Source organism: Nymphaea colorata, chromosome 9 (genome assembly GCF_008831285.2).
Source record: "Nymphaea colorata isolate Beijing-Zhang1983 chromosome 9, ASM883128v2, whole genome shotgun sequence".
Taxonomy (NCBI): domain Eukaryota; kingdom Viridiplantae; phylum Streptophyta; class Magnoliopsida; order Nymphaeales; family Nymphaeaceae; genus Nymphaea; species Nymphaea colorata.
Genome location: NC_045146.1, coordinates 3,254,558 through 3,273,591, shown reverse-complemented (window position 1 = coordinate 3,273,591; position 19,034 = coordinate 3,254,558). Strand labels below are relative to the sequence as shown.

At 39.4% G+C, this 19,034-nt stretch overlaps 1 protein-coding gene across 2 annotated transcripts in view; it reads right to left on the bottom strand.

The window, feature by feature from the left end:
• LOC116260752 (GPI transamidase component PIG-T homolog) overlaps nt 1-9,595 on the bottom strand; it is a 29,576-nt gene extending 19,981 nt beyond the window's left edge. For both annotated transcript variants that reach the window (XM_031639210.2, XM_050079536.1), the window contains exons 1-3: nt 9,247-9,595; nt 7,471-8,760; nt 6,126-6,275 (exon numbers count right to left, since the gene is read on the bottom strand). In XM_031639210.2, coding sequence (XP_031495070.1) covers nt 6,126-6,275; nt 7,471-8,760; nt 9,247-9,474 — 1,668 coding nt within the window. In that variant the 5' untranslated portion in view covers nt 9,475-9,595. The remainder of the gene's footprint in view (nt 1-6,125; nt 6,276-7,470; nt 8,761-9,246) is intronic.
• Nucleotides 9,596-19,034: the final 9,439 nt, after the last annotated feature.

The window sequence follows — 19,034 nt, the reverse complement described above, 5'->3', positions numbered from 1 at the left end:
CATGTTTGATTTCTGTCTAAGGCCTCCATCTCTTCTTGCATAGCATGAGTCCACTTGGGGTCACTCTGAGCCTCTGTAACACTCCTGGGAATTACAGCCATAGACAAGGAGGATACAAAACATTTGTAGTCAGTGTTCAATCTAGAATAAGATACAAAGTTACCAATAGGGTGTTGGGTACATGACCTGACACCATTTCTCAGGGCAATGGGAAGATCCTCCTTTTCATTTCCTGTCTGACTTTCTCTCTCAACAGGTTGCTTCTGAGCATGACTTGGGTCATCCAAGAAAAAAGTAGGATTGGGATTCGGAGTGAGCTTCTCACTATCAATCACCTTGTCAGTACAAACTCTCCTCCTAGAATACACCTGCCCAAACAGACGATTGCATTCTTTCTCTGTCTCCATAGGACACTCTCTCTCCTTTCCCTGTTCCTGTACCTCAATAGACGTCCCATCTCCTTCTTTTCCAAGCACATCGACAGATGGATTCTTTTCATGCCTGTAATCCAGAAAATCTGTAAACTGAATGTCCTGACTTGGAGAATACTCTTCCTTAGACATTGACTTCTCCCCCTGAAGAGAATTCTCACCAAAATAAGAGACATGTTCCAAGAATGTGACATCCTTGGTAATGTGAACACGACCAATGGTGGGATCTAGACATTTATACCCCTTTTGAGTAGGAGAATACCCAATAAATATTCCCTTAATTGATTTGGGGTCAAGTTTTTTTACATCCGGGCTGTGATTATGAATGAAACACACACATCCAAAGACCCGAGGAGGGAGGTGAAAAGGTTGGCTACTCCCTGGAAGCATGGAATAGGGTGTACGACCATTTAGAACTCGACTAAGCATGCGATTAATCAAATAGGCACTAGTAATGACTGCATCTCCCCAATAATATTTTGGAAGATTCTTTTGGAACAGTAAAGCTCTGGTGACATTAAGTAACTGACGATTTTTTCTCTCAGCAACTCCATTTTGAGGAGGAGTATAACTACATGATGTCTCATGAACAATCCCTCTCTTTCGAATGAATTCCTTGATAGTGAGACACATATACTCACGAGCATTATCAGACCGGAATGTCTTGACAGACTCACCATACAGGTTTTCCACTAGGAGGATGAAGGTTTCTATAATATGAGGCACTTCGCTATGGTCTTTCAACAGATAAACAAAAGTACATCTGGAATAGTCATCTATGAAAGTCATAAAGTACTGAAAACCACCACGAGAATGAATGCCTGAATGCCCCCACACATCATAATGAATCAAGGAGAAAGCTTTATTAGCACGACTATTTGAAATTGGATACGAAGCTCTAACATGGTTCGCAAACTGACACACATCACAAGATAACATGAAAATGTTTAAACTGGAACATAATTCAAGGAACAATTGTTTCAAAATCCCAAAAGAGAGATGACCAAGGCATTCATGCCAATATAAAAATAACTGACGACACTCTTTCTTCTTCTTCTCTGTCCTGCTGACTGCTGACATAAGGGCTGTGGCAACGCGTATAGAAAGCCGATATAACCCATCAGACACCAAATCAATCCCAATCTTCTTTCCTGTCACCAAGTCCTGAAACAGCCAGTGCCTGATTGACCTTCACCTCATCTGACGTGTCTACCTGACCAACATCAATCTGGCTCAAATAAGCGCGCAACTCACGAATTTGTTCTGCAGAAATAGAAACTTTACCATCACTAGGATTCGTTGCATTCGAAATAGGCTTCTTCTCACTAGAAGACCGCCCCCTACTATTCTTCTTCTCTGGATGCAGGTCCCAACAAAAGTCCACAGTATGACCAAGTTTCTTGCAGTGGGTACATTTACGGGAAGAACAGGTAGTTCCCATAGAGACACGGCTAACGAAGGCAGACCGTTCATTGTGAGACATGGGATTCTCCTTTTTCCCACTTATGATCAGTCTCCTCTGCTCTTCAGCTTCAACACGAGAATAAACATCTTCAATACTGAATGATTCCTCAGAGTTAAGAATCTGACTCCTTATATTTTCAAATTCATCGTTCAGTCCAGCTAAGAAAAGAAATACCCTATTCTCCCACTCCTTGGCCATATACTGCATCTGGTCTTGAGGAGAACTCCATGTAAGATCAGAATGGTAGTCAAGATCCTCCCACTTAGATTTTAATGCTGCGTAGAAATCTGCGACCAAGAGATCCCCTCGTCGCAGAGCATACACGTCCTTCATTAGTTGATATACACGAACTTTTCTTTTCTTTTGACAATACATCTGCTCCAAAATAATCCACATATCCCTCGCAGTCTTCTTACGAAGAATGAGGGGTTGAATATCTGAAGACACTGAATTAACAATCCAAGTTTTTACCTGGTTGTCCTCAAGAAACCATGTATCCCAAGCCATACTATCCACAGCAGGTTCGACCTTTCTCCCATTCACATAGGCAATTCGTCCTCGACCAGCGATCCCCATAGTAATTGCAGCGAACCATCGTAGATAATTCTCCTTGGTAAGCCGAATGGTGGTAACTTGAACCGGTACATTATCAGTTCTCACGGTCCCAACATCAGGTTGATCGGTATGGACTGTGAAGGAGGAAGACGAGGCGGCCATGATCACCAACTACAAACTGCTGACTATCAGAGACACACAACATCGGCAACCCCTGAGAACAGCACACCTTAGAGTCACCGATAGCAAGGATCAAGTCAGGCGGCTCAGAGGGCACCAGTAGATGATGCAGAGACGTTGGGATCTGGTCGGACAGCGCTGGAGCCTGGTCGGGTGACGCTGAAGCGATCAGCGGCGCTAGAAAAAAAAAAACGATTCTAAACCCTTGCTGACTAGATAGGAGAAATTCAGGAAGTCATCTCTGCTCTTGCAGACGTCCAAGCAAAGCTTTTAGGGCTTGAAAACCACCTTAGATTAGAAACCCAAGTTAGCCATCTCTCAAACCTAGTCACTCAGACGAAACCCATAACCACAGTCACACCTTCCAAAACCTCTTTTCCCAATCTAGTATTAGGACATCTCGAGTCCCTCGAAGGTAGAACCAAAACCATTGAGACCAAGATCACCCAAATTCAGAAGCAACTCTCATGAACGATAACCTTGCGATCAAACGGGCTCTCTCAGTCACAAATGCCATCGAGTCCCCTGCAGTCGCATACGTCAAGCCTTCTGAAAACTCATCTGTCGGAGCTGCAACGTCTGCTTTAATCAAGCAGAACAACACACTGATCCAGATGGTTACTCAAGTAATTGATAACCAGATCCAGTTAGCAGCCAAACTTGTGGATCTTTCGGCTCAACTCAAGACCGCAACTGCAAAGGAAGATACTCTATCAGACTCTCTGATAAACGAGCTCGGAAAGAAGTTCAAAGACCTTTCCATCGGCAAACAAGTCGAGAAGAAAGGAAAACTGCACGTTGTCACAGATCCGTACTCTATACTTAAGGACGAGAAAAAGAAAATTAAAGATGGATCGACGACCGTCAGTTAGCTCGAGCCAAACTCAGGCATCGACATCATAGCCAGAGTTTGAGGATCAAATCCGAGACTATCGAAGCAGTCAACGAAGACGCCGTAACTTCCAAAGAAGGGTGAATTCTCTGATCCGGCGCAACTACAGGGAAGTTCTGGAAGAACAATTGCAACCAGAACAGCAACTTCAAAGATCCCTGAGCGAGCGAGCAAATATGGTACCAGCTGAGGTACTGTATGCCTCGAGGAACAACACTAGCCAACATCGTGTCTACCAGCACCTATCAGAAGAAGCTATATCATGCCTTGATGAGCAGCAGGTAGACCGGCCATTCATTCAACCTGAGAGCCACAAAGCACTCAATCGAAGCGGCTTCCGGTTTATTCATATCGGGCTTGCACAAGTCCGACTCCAAATCCTGCACAGAAGAGACGAAGGCACGCAAGCCTTGGTCATCTTCCGTGATAACCGGTGGCAAAACGACCAAGCAATCTTTGCCACCATGGAGGTAGATCTGTCACGCGGGAACCAGATCATATTCATCGTCCCCGACACAATCATGACTTTAGGTGATGTCTACCGCCACTTCCAGATTTCCATTCAGACCAGAGGTTATACCAACTGGAGGAATGGAGAAGCAAACTTAATTCTCACACGAGGATTAATCGGAAGGTTATCCAACACACCAAACATGGCTTTTGTCTACCAAATCAGTCACGTCACCGACTATCTGGCTAGCCATGGTGTAACAGCCATCCCCGGAAGAAGGCTGAATGTACAGGACATGCAGGGCCTCAATTGGATCATCCGGCCCTCGACGACAAACACGCCCATGCAACCCACAGAAATGGAATCAACCAACCTGGTTGATGGGCGCATTTCTATTCGGTTTGCCGAATACCAGCCAGCTCCCGAAGAAGACGAGGAATCACACATCACGGAGCACACTGCACTCACCCTCCTCGACGATGATATTGAAATAGAGGAGGAAGAAGACGAAATGGCCTACTATCAATATCTGGCCATTGCATGCAAAGAGACAGAACAGGTGCCAAAATATGACACCTATGATGACGATTCGGAGGAATTCCTAAACCCCTGGGCTTCCTGCGAGCAGGAGAAAATCTTCGTACTAGATGAGTTCGAGTATCCCCAGATGAAGGAACTCTCCTCTGTCATCGCCTCTGCTACATCAGCACAGTCCCCATACAACCCTCCCGCAGACGTATCCATGAGCATGCCCGGATACGCTCCTGCCAGAGGAAGGAACCCACCGATAAAACCAGTAGTGGATCTACCTTCCAACAGCCGCACAAAATTTAAAGGCGGCCTGAATGACAAAATGTGGAATTTGCCCACCGCAGCACAAACAACAGGGGCAATTTTCATCATTCCAAAACAAATCGGCCTATTCCACGATGTCTTCTCATGATGGGAGTCCATAACCAAGAATTTGGTTTCAAAAAAGGGATTCTCCGATGCAAAATACAAGGCCGAATTTATGGAAAATCTACTCGGTGAAATCGAGAAGCTTATCTGGATCCAATGGAGGATGCAGTATCAGGCCGAGTACGAAGCTCTCATTGCCACTGATGACGGCAGAGAAGGTACACAGAACATCCTATCACAGATGCGCAGGGTCTTCTCGTTAGAAGATCCAACACAGGGATCAACAGTTATCCAAGATCAAGCGTATCGTGATCTGGAAAAGTTATCCTGCAGCAACGTAAAATATATCATTCAATACATGAATGATTATCTCAGACTTGTTGCTAAATCTGGGAGAATGTTCATTAGTGCAGAACTCTCAGAGAAATAATGGCTAAAGATGCCAGGAGACCTGGGAAATAGAATCAAGCAGGCGTTCAACCTCAAGTACCCAGGAGTCACCATAGGACTCACTCCACGAGTCCTATTCACTTACCAGTACCTCGAACAAGAATGCAAGGATGCAGCATTTAAGTGATCCTTGAAGAACCTCTCGTTCTGCTCTCAAATCCCAATTCCAGTATACTACAAAGAGGCAGAAAAGAAGAGATACGGTATGCGTAGGTCTACGACCTACAAAGGCAAACCTCACCCCACTCATGCCAGAATTGAAAAGAGAAAACACTTGCTCAGAAACAAGAAATGCAAGTGCTATCTATGTGGGGATGAAGGACACTTTGCCCGAGAATGCCCTAATGACAAGAGAAACATGAAGAGGGCAGCCATTTTTGAGAGTCTGGAACTTCCTGAGGACCATGATATACAATGGTATAAGTATGCCCAAACTAGGACCCAATGGATCGGGTCCAGACCCGGATCCATACATCAAGATCCATCAACAGCTGTTAAATTGGAGCACTATTTTATTGTTGAAAGTTCATGATTGTCTGCACATATTTTAGGGTAGACAAAAGAAAACAATAGTTTGTGGCAGCACAACCACTAATTTCACTTCAATGTAGTAACTTGTCATAAAGATGACAACAATAGAAACTTCACATGCCATTGCAAGGATAGAAGATCAGACCTTGACTTACATGTTTATTACAATTTCTGGATACGATATTTTGGAAATAATGCAAAAATTTATTAATCAAGGCACACCATCAAACCATGCATGTTTAGAATCAAGCATCTGTATATGTTCATTACCTGCAGTTTATGTAACAAGGGTGATTCAGCTGATAACTTCTGTTCATGATAGGTTGTGCTTGTTTTGAAGCCTGGAAAACTGATAAGAGCAGAAGGAAGATCAAATCCTTGATTGGCGTCTGGGGGATATTCATCAATATGAAGAAATCCCTGAAATAACAAGATAATCCAATTCAATTATTTATATAGAAGAAAAGACTATATATCAACTTCAAGTCAAAATCTATTATGATCCAATTATCCAACAAGCTGCTTATCAGTTGTGTTTAGTTAGCTCCATGTTCATTTACAAGAACAAGAATGGTTACTTCACTGTCTTTTATATAAACCAACACGATCTTAAGAGTTTAAGACAATGTTGCCGTTATCATATTGTATTAGCCCGTCTTAGCCATTGTGCAATCTGCCCATCAGTGAGACAATGCTGGATGATCAGAATATTGAATCAGCCAAAATAGCCCAACTCACTGTGATGGTCAGCAAACTGATACGAGGCTAATTCCAACAAGGATAGTAAGCGCAGCTCCAACTCAGCTGTAGTTCCTCATAAAGAGCTTACAAAAATAACATTCAAGATCCTACTGCCAGAAAAGCACACAAAAGCACATAAAAAACAATGAATAGTGCCAAATGTATGAAAAAGACCAAGAAGAGCAGTAAAGCAAATAAAATATACAGATTTATTGGGTGGCATGAAGAGAAGATACCTTAAATTAGGGGTCAAGTCTCCTTATATACACTACAAAGAAGAGAGAGACAGCTGTAGGCTGGCTTTGAATTGCTAGTCTAGCCATGGAAGACAGAGAGAGTCTAGATTACAAACAGGAGAAAGAGAGGAAGAAAAGGAGAAATAGAGAAAAACGCATAAAACAGAAACACGTACAGAAAAAAAAAAAATATATATATATATATATATATACAATGTAATAAAGTATTACACTTTTGAAGCATTTCTAATCTTGTTTACCCTTCTCCAGTCATTCGCTGTGATTATCATATCATCCGAATATAATAGTAAAATAACAATATCTACATCACATTTTTTAACAAACAATGTTCTGTCAATTTAGCAACTATTGAATGCAAAATCAATCATAACTCTACCAAGTATCAAGTCTAACAAACCAATAGCCATGCATTGGGAGTTTGCTCAGCTCCATTAAAGGTTCTTTGCCTACACAAATGTTCATGCTACTTGAGAATCTCATATTTACTTCATTCAAACCCCATTGAAAGATATCATTAACGTCCACTTGTTACATATGTCGTCATTTTCAAGGGATCTGAAAACTATTGGTATGACTATCAAACCACACAAAATACATCCAGTTTCCATTTACTCTACCTTATCAAAGTCAAGGATCAGCGCTGCTGATGTTGAGTTATGAGGTAGCACAAGAAGAATCTCCATCAAGCCAGGAGTCACTCTATCAACTGAAGGTGAGACACTTATTCGCTTCACTATATCAGAAACTGGCATGAGATGACCATCAATATAGACTTGTAGTGTGTGAAAATAAACTTTAACATACCAAGGCACAATTTGGAAAATCATAAGCTCCGCTGTATTATCATGCTGATTGGATCCCATAATGGCACAGCAGCTACTAGTCAGATGTTTTTTGGTGGACAAAGTAGATTCCAGAGATATAGCCAATGATCCTCTTGCATTTCCACTTCCCATCAAAAATCTACTTGAATGAAATGGTGCCTGACAAGAATTCCATATTATAGGTTGCTTCCATGTCATGCCTACATTCAGAGGTATAGAAAGCGTGGAATTTTTTACAGAGAACTTATAAACTACAGAGCGAAGTTTTGAGGCAACACCCCTCTTTGATATGCCAAATCCTCTTAGTATTCCATCTGGCATGGAGGACAATTCAAAGACCGGATTTCTCCAGGACTGCTCAGATAAAGTACCATCATGACTACTGATCTGAATATCAGCAGCCACACTTTCCAGTTTCTTAACTAAATCACCTTCAAGCTCAAGGAAAACATTGCTGGACTTTGCAAGAACACACCTACCGGTTATCTGTTTTCCAAACAAAGAACCAATAGACCAACTAGGCTGCATTATTTTCTCAGAGAAATGAGCACTTGGCATACTAGGTTGAAGCACAAGAGTCAAAGTTTGTTCAAGAAAAGTGCCTGATTCTCCCCTTTTTGCACCCAAATCAAATTCAGATGAACTGATGTATAAACGCTGTGAATGATAGAACCCTCTGTATATGGATTGCCTGTCCATTATTTCAGCAATCCCAGCTTTATCTCGACAAGGAAGAAGCTTCAACCATGGAGTAAGATTTTCTGTACACACAGCTTCACGAGGCAATGCACCATACCTCAAATTGTGGGTCCTATCTGGCTTAAAAGACCAATTTGGGAATGCATAGGAAGTGGTTGACTCCAGAAAATTAATGGAAGCACAGAAAAGGCCTGAAAGAGCATGAGTCAGATTTCTCCAAGCTGTCTCGATTTCATCAGCTGGGGCATCCAAGACAGCCCAGAGCTCAACCCCAGGTGGCTTTGCATTGCTAGCCGACATATAATCATACCCTCCCCATCGTTCATAATTCCACCTTCCTTGTGTAAATGATAACTCCATTTCCCGTACCCTGAACTTCTGGACCTGCTTGCGGGCAAACAGATATGTAACAACTGTCAGAACAGATTATCCAATGCCAAATATATCCAAGATTTCAGGAAAAAACCCTGCTTTCAGTTCATTCTATGATTTTTCCCTTGGGGATACTCTACAATATACACTGGGACTAAGGGTTCCTGGAAAATTTTCGAAGTGTAGCTTCAGTAGCCCTATGGGATGAAGGAAGCATGGAAAGAAATAACTTAAGACTGCATGTTTGACCATCTTGATAGAAGGACATGAATTGGCTATTTGAACAATTCACTTCGTGAAGTGCACACTTGCAACAGTCAATGCCTGCATTCTTCAGGTTTTACTTGATTAATATAAAACAAAACCTAGCACAAATAGCAAGCATCTCCATACAGCATTTAAAAACCAATTGAACAAATGATGGAACCGATCATGCAAAATCCCTAACAACAGTAAAGTAACCACATTATAGAGAACGTAGCAGAGTCAGATGCATACCAATTGATATATTGCTTTAGGGAAGAGGCGATGATGGTGACCATAGTCCTGAGCAAGAGGAACACGGCTGGTGAAATGGAAATGAGCCAAGACCTTCTGGTCCCTCAGGGGACGAAGCAGCAACTCCTCTGTGAACTCCTCTTCCTTCAATGCTGCCAGGAGGCAGCAGGAGAGGAGAAGGAAGAATATAGAGGAGACAACGAAGGAAAACCGACATCGAACAGCCATACGAAGTTACGTACAGAGGAATGTCCCTACCTCTTCTCCAGCATCTGTTAAACCAACACCATTAGTGACACCAAGAACCAAGAGAGAGACGGAGATGGAGACGGAGACGGAGAGGCCAGGAAGTGAAATCTATGAAAAATGAGTCGGTAAGAAGGACACTCCGTTATTAATTTTCATTTAATTAAGAATTATTTATGTGCTCAAAGTTATGTTTAAGGCAGTGAGTCACATAAAACACGTTTTTTTTAAAAAGCCTCCAATAAAACGCGATAAATTAAATGACTGTTTAAAGCTTTAAAAAACAGTTTTTTTTAAACATTAAAAACCAAAAACGCATTTTTAACCCGTTTTTAACACGTTTTTTTCACATTTTTTTATTTTTTTAATTTTCAATGCAAATAGTTTTTTTTTTATTTGTTACAAATTTATTTATTTTTTGATGTTTGTGTTATTAGTTTTTCACATATTTTATTTTTCTCTTATTTTTAAATTTATAAAATTTTTAAAAATTTACCGTATTTTTTTCACCTTTTTTTCTTATTTTTTTCAAGCTCACCATTACGCCGTATCGTTTAAAATTTCGTAACTATTTAAACATTATTTGTTGCTCACATCATTATGTAATCTCATTTTTGTCCGTATAAAATGTCTCCACAAAAATTTGGGCATCACTTTGGGCTCTTGTATTCAAAATGTTAAGAAATAATATTAGTTTTAGGCATATGGGTAGTTACTAGTTAATGTAATTTTTAGGAAGTTTTATATGTTTAAACTTTTATTTCTGCCTAATCCCTCTTTAACAGGGGGATTAGGCTTAGTAAGAAGAAAACTTTTGTTGTCTCCAATATTGGAGTCGCTACATGGTATGGTATAGAGCCGGCCTTCAACGTCTAACAACGGGTGTGTCTCTTTTTCGGTGGGTTCTACACGTTTCCTGTGTCACTTCTATTCCTTCTTAATTTCTGGTATTTCTTTTTTAAATTCTTGATGTTCTCATCATTTGACCAGAAATGTGGAGGAGGAGTCTAATCACACAAATATAAAGAAGTACAATGCATAACTATTGTGTAGTGTTCATTGGTTTTCAGTTATGTCATTTAAGAGTGCACATCCCAAACAATTAAGGTGTGGCGGTGGGATGAGAGTATTTTATTATTATTATTATTATTATTATTAATTTATTATTATTATAATATATATGAAAAAAAATTGTCCATAAGGCATAAACCACAAAAACATAGTGCCATAGTTCACTCTCAATCATAAATGGACAAATGCACATGCATTATGCAATTGAATAACACAAGGGAATAATAAGACCAATCACAATAAGGTAATAAATATTTACTTCATCAATATAAAACAAAATAAATAAGAAACAGCAGAGACTCGACAATTTTTCTCAATGTAGCATAACTGAAAGTCTGAAACAGTGAAACCAGGAGAAGAAGACCAATGAATGATGACCCTGCATTAACAATTTAACACATATATGATATATGTTTCTCAATACACAGAAACCAAAATAGCCATCAAGCAAGTGTGGTTTTCATTAACACTTAGCTCAAACCTGAACTAATTTGATGCCGCTGGAAGAGACGATCGCAGCCTACGCCGGTCGCCGGATGGAGAAGAAGCTGCTGCCGGTGGAAGGGACGATCGCAGGAGAGAGAGGGAGCAGCGGCAAAGGAGCGAGGTCTTGAGTCGTGCTCGATTTTGTTGAAAATAAAAACAAAAAAACCCTAAAAAGTATACCAAAATAGACCGACTCATTTTGACCACACCTGACTTACTATTGACAGTATTGGGTGCGAATCTGGGTCGCACTCGCACCCACGTCGCATTGACACTGGTAAGACATCAATTTGGGTGCACCCTGGTGACTTAGGTTTTCAGGTATGGTTACTATGGTCGTCTATCTTTTGTGTGAATCAAGTCTATTGATTAAATTCTGTTGCATCCTGTGGAATGTCTATGATCTGCTGTTCTTATGCTCTGAGTACACAGAAAAGTCGGACGTTATATGTGGTGGTTGTAGATTGATATGGGTCTGCGTGAAACATCTGCTGAGTCCATGATCTGATGTTTTTAGAAAAATCTTGCAGGAGACGTGTGTGTATATATATATATATTGCGCAGCATCTTCTGATCTTTGTGTTGGCTTGGTTGACCCTTAGCCTACTTTTGGTACTCATGCATCTCCCCTCGCTGTGTCAGGATGAGGAGGGCAAGGAACTTCTCCTAACATTTGGGGGAGAGGTACAGGACGAAGTGGTTTTGGCAGGTTCCAATGTACTTACTGCAGGAAGACGAGACTTCTCAATGATATCCCACAATAGGGACAATTGGCTGTTCATTGAAAACTTCTTTTTTATAAAGCAAATCCACTTCGATTATTGAATAATCCACATCACTTTTGCTTCTGTTCTAACAAAAGATTCCCATTTTATGCGGAAAAGACCCGCATCGATAATTATGATCTTACATATGGACAATTCCTCCATATCTCGTTCATTCGGAACAAGATATTTTCTTTGTGCACCGGTAAAAAAAAACATGTTTTTTTGGAGAGAGATACTATTTTACCAATCGAGTCACAAGTATCTGACATATTCATACCTAACGATTTTTCACAAAGTGGTGACGAAACATATAACTTGTACAAATCTCAGCCTCTTTCAACTTATTGTCAGCCTCTTTCAGATATGAATCTATCTGAGTCAGGGACATCTAGTAGAAGGGTGTTGGGGTATACATAGATGATCGAATACATGCACTCAGGGAAGAAGCACCAAGATCTTTGCTCATTCTTTCTCACTGAACCAAAGTAAAACAGAGTATGATTAAATTATGTCTTAGAGAACTTCAGAATCTGTCTTCTGCCTCTACTATAGTGGGCAATTCGGCCTTATCTACTGTAGGAGCCTCGAGACATTTTTTTAGCGGAGCATACCTTTTTTCTTCTATGACCAGGTTTGCTCAGCCTAGGCATTGCCGATGGCATACCATCTCCCATTATTTGCAGTGGAGGTGTGAGGTTATCTAATTCTCTTATTCTCACACAAGTTTTATATGCTCTCGAGTTTATCAAAGATTTAGTGCAGGAGGGAATAATATCCACATTCCATGTTTCTTCAGAAGATCAGACAGTTGATATCCTTACGAAGCCTCCTCCAATTGAAGATTTTTCTAATTGTTGTAATAAGCTGAGCATGATAGATATTTATGCTCCAGCTTGAGGGGGAATGTTGAGAAATAATGTTAGTTTTAGGAGTGTGGGTGTTTAATGGCATTTTTAAGAAGTTTTATACGTTTCTTTTTAGTCCAGGCACTCTTTAGTATTTATTCATCTTTTCTGGACTATTTTTGTAAACTTTTAATTCTGCCTAATCACTCTTTAAGTAGGGCTGGGCATCGTTCGGGCCGGGCTTCGGGCTGAACCAATAGAATTACCGGGCCTCGGGCTTGATTTTATGCCTGAGACCCGACGCTTTTTTCGACCCGTTATCTTCACCACATTTTCTTCCCCAACGAAAATTTCCTTCACCGGCGAACCCGAATTTTTCCTCACGGAAATGCTTAATCAGAAGTGCAGCGAGAGATTGGTGACTGCGTCGCAGAGGAATGAGGATGCTATTTTGGATCAACAAGTCATTGCAATGAGTAGCTTTGATCTTTTTAATCAGAGACTGTTTGGGAATCCTCCATTTGAGTATAATCTGAGACGACGATGCTCTGCCCAATATCATTTTTCGGTGGTGAAATCTGGAACTGGATAACAGCTATTTTCGCGTTCTCCATTCTGGTCGGACCACCAGCGACATGGCTGGCCTTGTGATCAAGGATGAGGCCGCCTGAATGAGGGCCGTGGTTGGAAAGGGTTGGGCAAGGCAGCTTGGCGTTGTTGAAGGTTCCCCCAAGCTTTTTGGCGATTGGAGAGGCAATGACGGCCTTACCGGTGATGGCGAGGCAGTGATGGCAGCGGCGAGGGAGGACAGGATGTAGCAATCGCAAACTTGCCATCTCGCAGAGCCATAGAGGAGAACGGCAGAGCATCGGGGCTGAAAAAATGAAACCCTAAGTCCCAAATCTTTGAAAAAAAAAATCTTTCTTTTAGTTATTGGGCTTTTCGGGTCATCGATGGGCAGAATTTCAAGCCCGAGCCCGACCCATTAAAGCACCGGGCTAGGCTGGGCCAGCCCGATAACCATTTTTGTTGGGCCCGGACCCGAGCCCGAGTCGGGCTGGGTATCGGGTACCCGGCGGTGACCCGGCCCGGTGCCCAGACTTATCTTTAAGGTGGGACTAAGGTTAGTAAGGAAAGAACTTTTGCTCTCGCCAATATTGCTGCCGCTACAGAAATATATTATAGGTATGACTTATGAGACTTGTGAAAGGATCTGCAGTAACTCTACTATGAGGAACAGAGGAAGAGCTCCAAGGTAGAGAATAATTCTACTATGTCCTGTCCTATATGACACGGGTACGTGTAATTTGCCCAAGTACCCATGTGGGTTTGTGGGTACGATGATACGAGTATGTGGGTACGGCTGCATTTTAAAACATTTAAAGTTATATTTTCAAACTTAATTTTTCTATAATTTTGATTTTACCCTTCTTTTACATTTCCCTTCCACTAAGATTCTATATTTTCCTCCCATTTTTCTTTAATTTTAAGAATTTTATGGATTATAACACAAAGTGTGAACTATTAATGTTTTTTTTTTCATTTTTTCATTTTTTAAAATATAATAACACAAACTATGAACTATTAATGCTTTTTTTTCATTTTTTCATTTTTAAAATATAAAATTTTCGTACTCATGTACCCACAATTTTCAAATTTGTCGTGTCTGAACCCGTACCGCCTTACCCGCACCCATGTGACATAGGTGCTGTCATAGTGCAAGTTTTTCATGGAAAGTTTCCATGAAAAAATTAACTTGCACTGCATTTCCATGGAATCTTTGATTTGCATTTTTCTTCCATTTGCAAAAATGTATATTTTTATTAATTTGTGTTTTTGTGTTTCACTACATGAAACTGAAAAAAAATAAAAAATGAATATGAAAAAAATGAAAAGCCACCCCCATTGCACCCTTTTCTTTACCAAGAGTGTTGACCAATGTTATTTGTATCGTACGATACGCAATGCGTATCGTATGATACGTACCGTATAGGTTTAGAAAACCTATATGGTATGCTTAAGATACACGATACGCTTGTGTATTATAAGCATATTGCCTGTACTGTATGATACAGGGAAAAACACAAAAAGGGGGCCCGATGCCCCCCTTTTGCGCTATGTTTTAAAGTTTAAACACTTCTCCCTCTCTTCTTATGTATATACTCCAAGAGATATGGGAGGGAGAGATTTTGCCCATTTTCATCAAAAATCACGAAGGATTCATCGATTTGGGAGAAATTATCGTTGAATCATGAAAGATGATTATATGTTTTAAACTTATGAAATTGTGATGTAGTCTAAGGCATAAGACCCTAAGTCCTAAGATTCTATAAAATTTTCAAGTTTAAAATTGCGAGAGATGCTTATTATGTTATTTTGAATCTCTGACTTCTTATTTTGAATGTGTTGTTGATACCCATGAATGTTCCTTATGTCTGATGTTCTTTTTTATATTGAATACATTTTTTTATTTCTGTTTTTTTGTTTATTTTTTCAGATTTTTTATGATTTTTTTCTTTTTTTCATTTTTAAATATTTTTAAATTTAAAATTAATTTTATGATACACTACGCTACGTTTACGATATGTTACGATATGTCATATAGGTATACGCGTTACGCTACACCTTTTACAACATTGGTGTTGACGTCCATGTCCAGCTAGTTATAAATTTCATGATTTAAGTTATGAGAAGAAGAACATGATATTGTCAAATTGAAGAAACAAAATCACTTTAAAATACTACATTTTCATCATCACGTTAGAGTGAGCAAATTTCATTGAACATGGCATTGATGTATTACTTTATGTAGAGTGTATTATGATTTAAAGAAGCAAAAAAAAGATTCTTAAAGGGAGAAGAAAGCTGCAGAAAAGGTATTAAACTCCCGTTAAGTGACCCAGTATTACAGGCTAAAAAACCCAAGGGCTAAAGTAAATCTCAGTACAATTCACCTAGTTCACTCAAAGGGCTTGAATAGCTGGTTTATACTTCATGAACTATGCAGTGTGTGTGTGTGTGTCTATACATACATATATATATATATATATATATATATATATATATATTACAAACAGAATAACATACACATAAATAAAGTTGCTCGATCAAGTGGTCAACAATGATTAGAAAGGCACATATGAGAAAACGGAAGCACAAAAAACGAAGAAAGGAGCTCGATCTTCACAAAACCCTTAAAACTGAGCAAAAAAAAAAAAAGAGCTCCCCGAAGAGAAAGAAGCAGAACCGTCGAGTCATATCGCCCTTCGAGGCTTGTCGTTTGCCACTCGCTGTTCGCCTCTCGTCGTCGATCTCTATCGGTGAAGGCGAAGAAAACAAAGTCTATCGGTGAAGACGAAGTCTATCAGTGAAGACGAAGAAGACGAAGAGAAAGAACCATCGATGGAAGACTTTGATGGGTTTCAATATTTTTAACATGAAAAATGAAAAAAAAAACGTTAAAATGTAAAACACATTAAAAACTGAAAGCGGACAATTTGGGACTCGGTCAACTTTGACCAAGTCTGAAAATGGTCGGACTCGACCCCGGGTACATGTGTGGTCAACGGAGTACCCCCGCACCCGTACTGGTACGGTGCCGTTACTGCTCTTTCAGAGCAGTACCCATGTTACGTAGTTCATGAACCATAAAAGACACCATCTTTAATCTTCTCCATCCCAACACTCCAGCTCTAGATGTGTAGCCCGGTCAATGAGCTAAGTTATGGCTGACAATCCATACAAGTAAAAAGAAGAACACAATAAAGCTCAAGAAAGATTACATGGATAGATATTTGTACATGGAACATGATTACGCAAGGATATGGTCATCCTCAAAACTTCGTAGGCAAAGGAGAACCAAACTATCATCTTAAGCATGCAGTCCTAGGACAACCATATGATTCATGTTGGGTTTCCGGAGATCACAGCCAGGATCATATGTAGGTTGTTATTTCTATGTATCAAGGCTAGCATCAGATATGTTTCTTACTAGAATGTTATAGTCCAAACTCCAAAGTTGTTAAGTGCAGTGAGGCGAGATGAGACATTGAGCCTATCATGAGGTGAGGCATAAGCCTTGAGGCATTGATGCATAAGCTTCAAGATAGCAATGATAAAATATATTATATTCATAAAACCAAGCTGCATATATTCAAAGTCTTCAGAATGCAAGGCGACCTAGATTTCAGTAAAGCCAAATTTGTATAAAATGTGGTTCTTTGATTTGGTTAGAGCATCAACAATCTGCCTCTCCATTTTTCAAATAAAGTCTTCAACTTGTGATGGGAAATGTTTTGACACAGTCTTGCATGGAAAATGAAGTTGGAGGAAACCTTTACTTTTGTTGAACAGATCACCTCTTTCCACTTGTTGCCATAGAGTTTACTGCATAACATAATACAATAAACTAGTAACACAGTAAAATGAAGTACATTCACAATGAAAAGCATTGGTCTACTAATGCAATATATATATATATATATATATATATATATATATATATATATATATATATATATATATATATATATATATATATATATATATATATATATATATATATATATATATAATTTGTTATATAAGTAACTTTATTTGTCTATATTTTTAATTTTTTTTATCAAGGTTACTCATTTCCCTAATCTCACATAAAATTCAAAGTTTTATTAAATAAAGTAGGGGAGAAGAGAGAGAAGAGGATAAAATTAAGAGGGAAAAAGAGGAGAAAAACAAAAATGGGAAAACAAAACAAAAAAAATAATGGGTGATGTTAGCAGCACCCGACTCGGTTTGCGAGTTGGGTATCATGTTGGGCCACAACCACACCCAAGTGACTCAGGTGTGCCACAATTTTCGGTGCACCAGTATGACTTCGGTGGTAGGATTCGATGGCGACCGTCCGCCATCAAAGAAAGGGGTGAAATGCAAGTGAAGATTGAAGGTATGAAAACAACAATCTTAAGGTGAAAACGAAGAAGCAAATTATTCAAAATATGTGAGAAAACCGATAATGTCATTCTTATGAAAAAAAATGAGAGGCATACCACTCATAGAGGTGAAGCATATGCCTCAGGTTGGATGCATTTACCAACTTGTTTTCTACATGTAGAGTGTGCACTTCTACACACAGAACAAACAAGCTAAATACATTGAGTGTCTGATCTCTTGAAGCAATAATTCTTGTTTCTTGTGAGTATTCGAAAACCAGTATTTAAAAGCTTGCCAAGTCAACTAGTTGACTTAGTAACTCAAGTTCAACTCAGCCTCCTATCAGGATAACTTAGTTAGGGGCTCAGTTTTATGATTTATCCAAAAACTAAGAAAGTTGCACAAATACTGCTTTGATTTGCATTTGGCTCTTCTAAAACTTGTTTGGAGATGTTAGTAGACTTCTATATTTATTTCTGTTAAGTAGCTAGCTATGTTGTCAAAGTCATCTTGCACAGCCTACGCAACAGGCTCAAACTTCTTTTTCGGCTTCCACAATCTGCCACAAACAAAATTGACAGTTTCTAAGTTTATTTACTGCATACTAAATACACTTTAATTGAACCCCAGTATGGCTTTTCACCTTCTATGGACTAGGCCCATGCATGTTTATTCTCATATAGGTGTGCCTAAATGTGAGTCTAGGTGCATGCCCACCTGCCATCACCTAAGATGTTGGACTTAGGCGATGAAGGTGAAGTTGCAACTAATTGATGCTTAGGTGCAAGCTTAGGCATCACTTTAACAGGATAGGTAGCTAGTTTTCATCTAAGTGATATAAAAGTCTGCAATTACATAGAAGCTTAAAAGACAGTTTCTTATATTGGGCTGTCAAGCATAACTATCCTAATGTTTGTTGTGAGGACTACATATCAAATGTCAATAAAATCTGCTGCATGTGGTTATTGAAAACTCATTGGTTTCTCATTTTTTCAGTCCTGAACATGGACTGAACCTCTTTTGTAAGTGTTTTTCTAAAAAATGGAACAAACCTTGAATTGCAAGCCTTTAGAAGATCATTATGATATTCATATTATGCAAAATTGAAAGGAAGTGCATGCATTATTGTACACTTAGCCATACATTTTCTTATAGTTTCTATATCAAATTTATATAGACATAAAGAAGTGGCACCAGATTCATTAACTCCAAATGACAAAGTTCATTGTTTTCCATCAATTATTTGTTTTTTAGACACATTTATCTCTATGTTGTTTTAAGTGGCTTGTACCATTGGAACTATGTCCGCCTAATCGTTCATCACAATGGTTGTATTTCACAAATTCTTTTCCCTTAAATTGCACTAATCTGAAGTCATTTCATACTATTGAAGTTCTTTTCCTCTTGGATTCAACTTCTTTTTCAGTAGATGAAAAAGATTCAT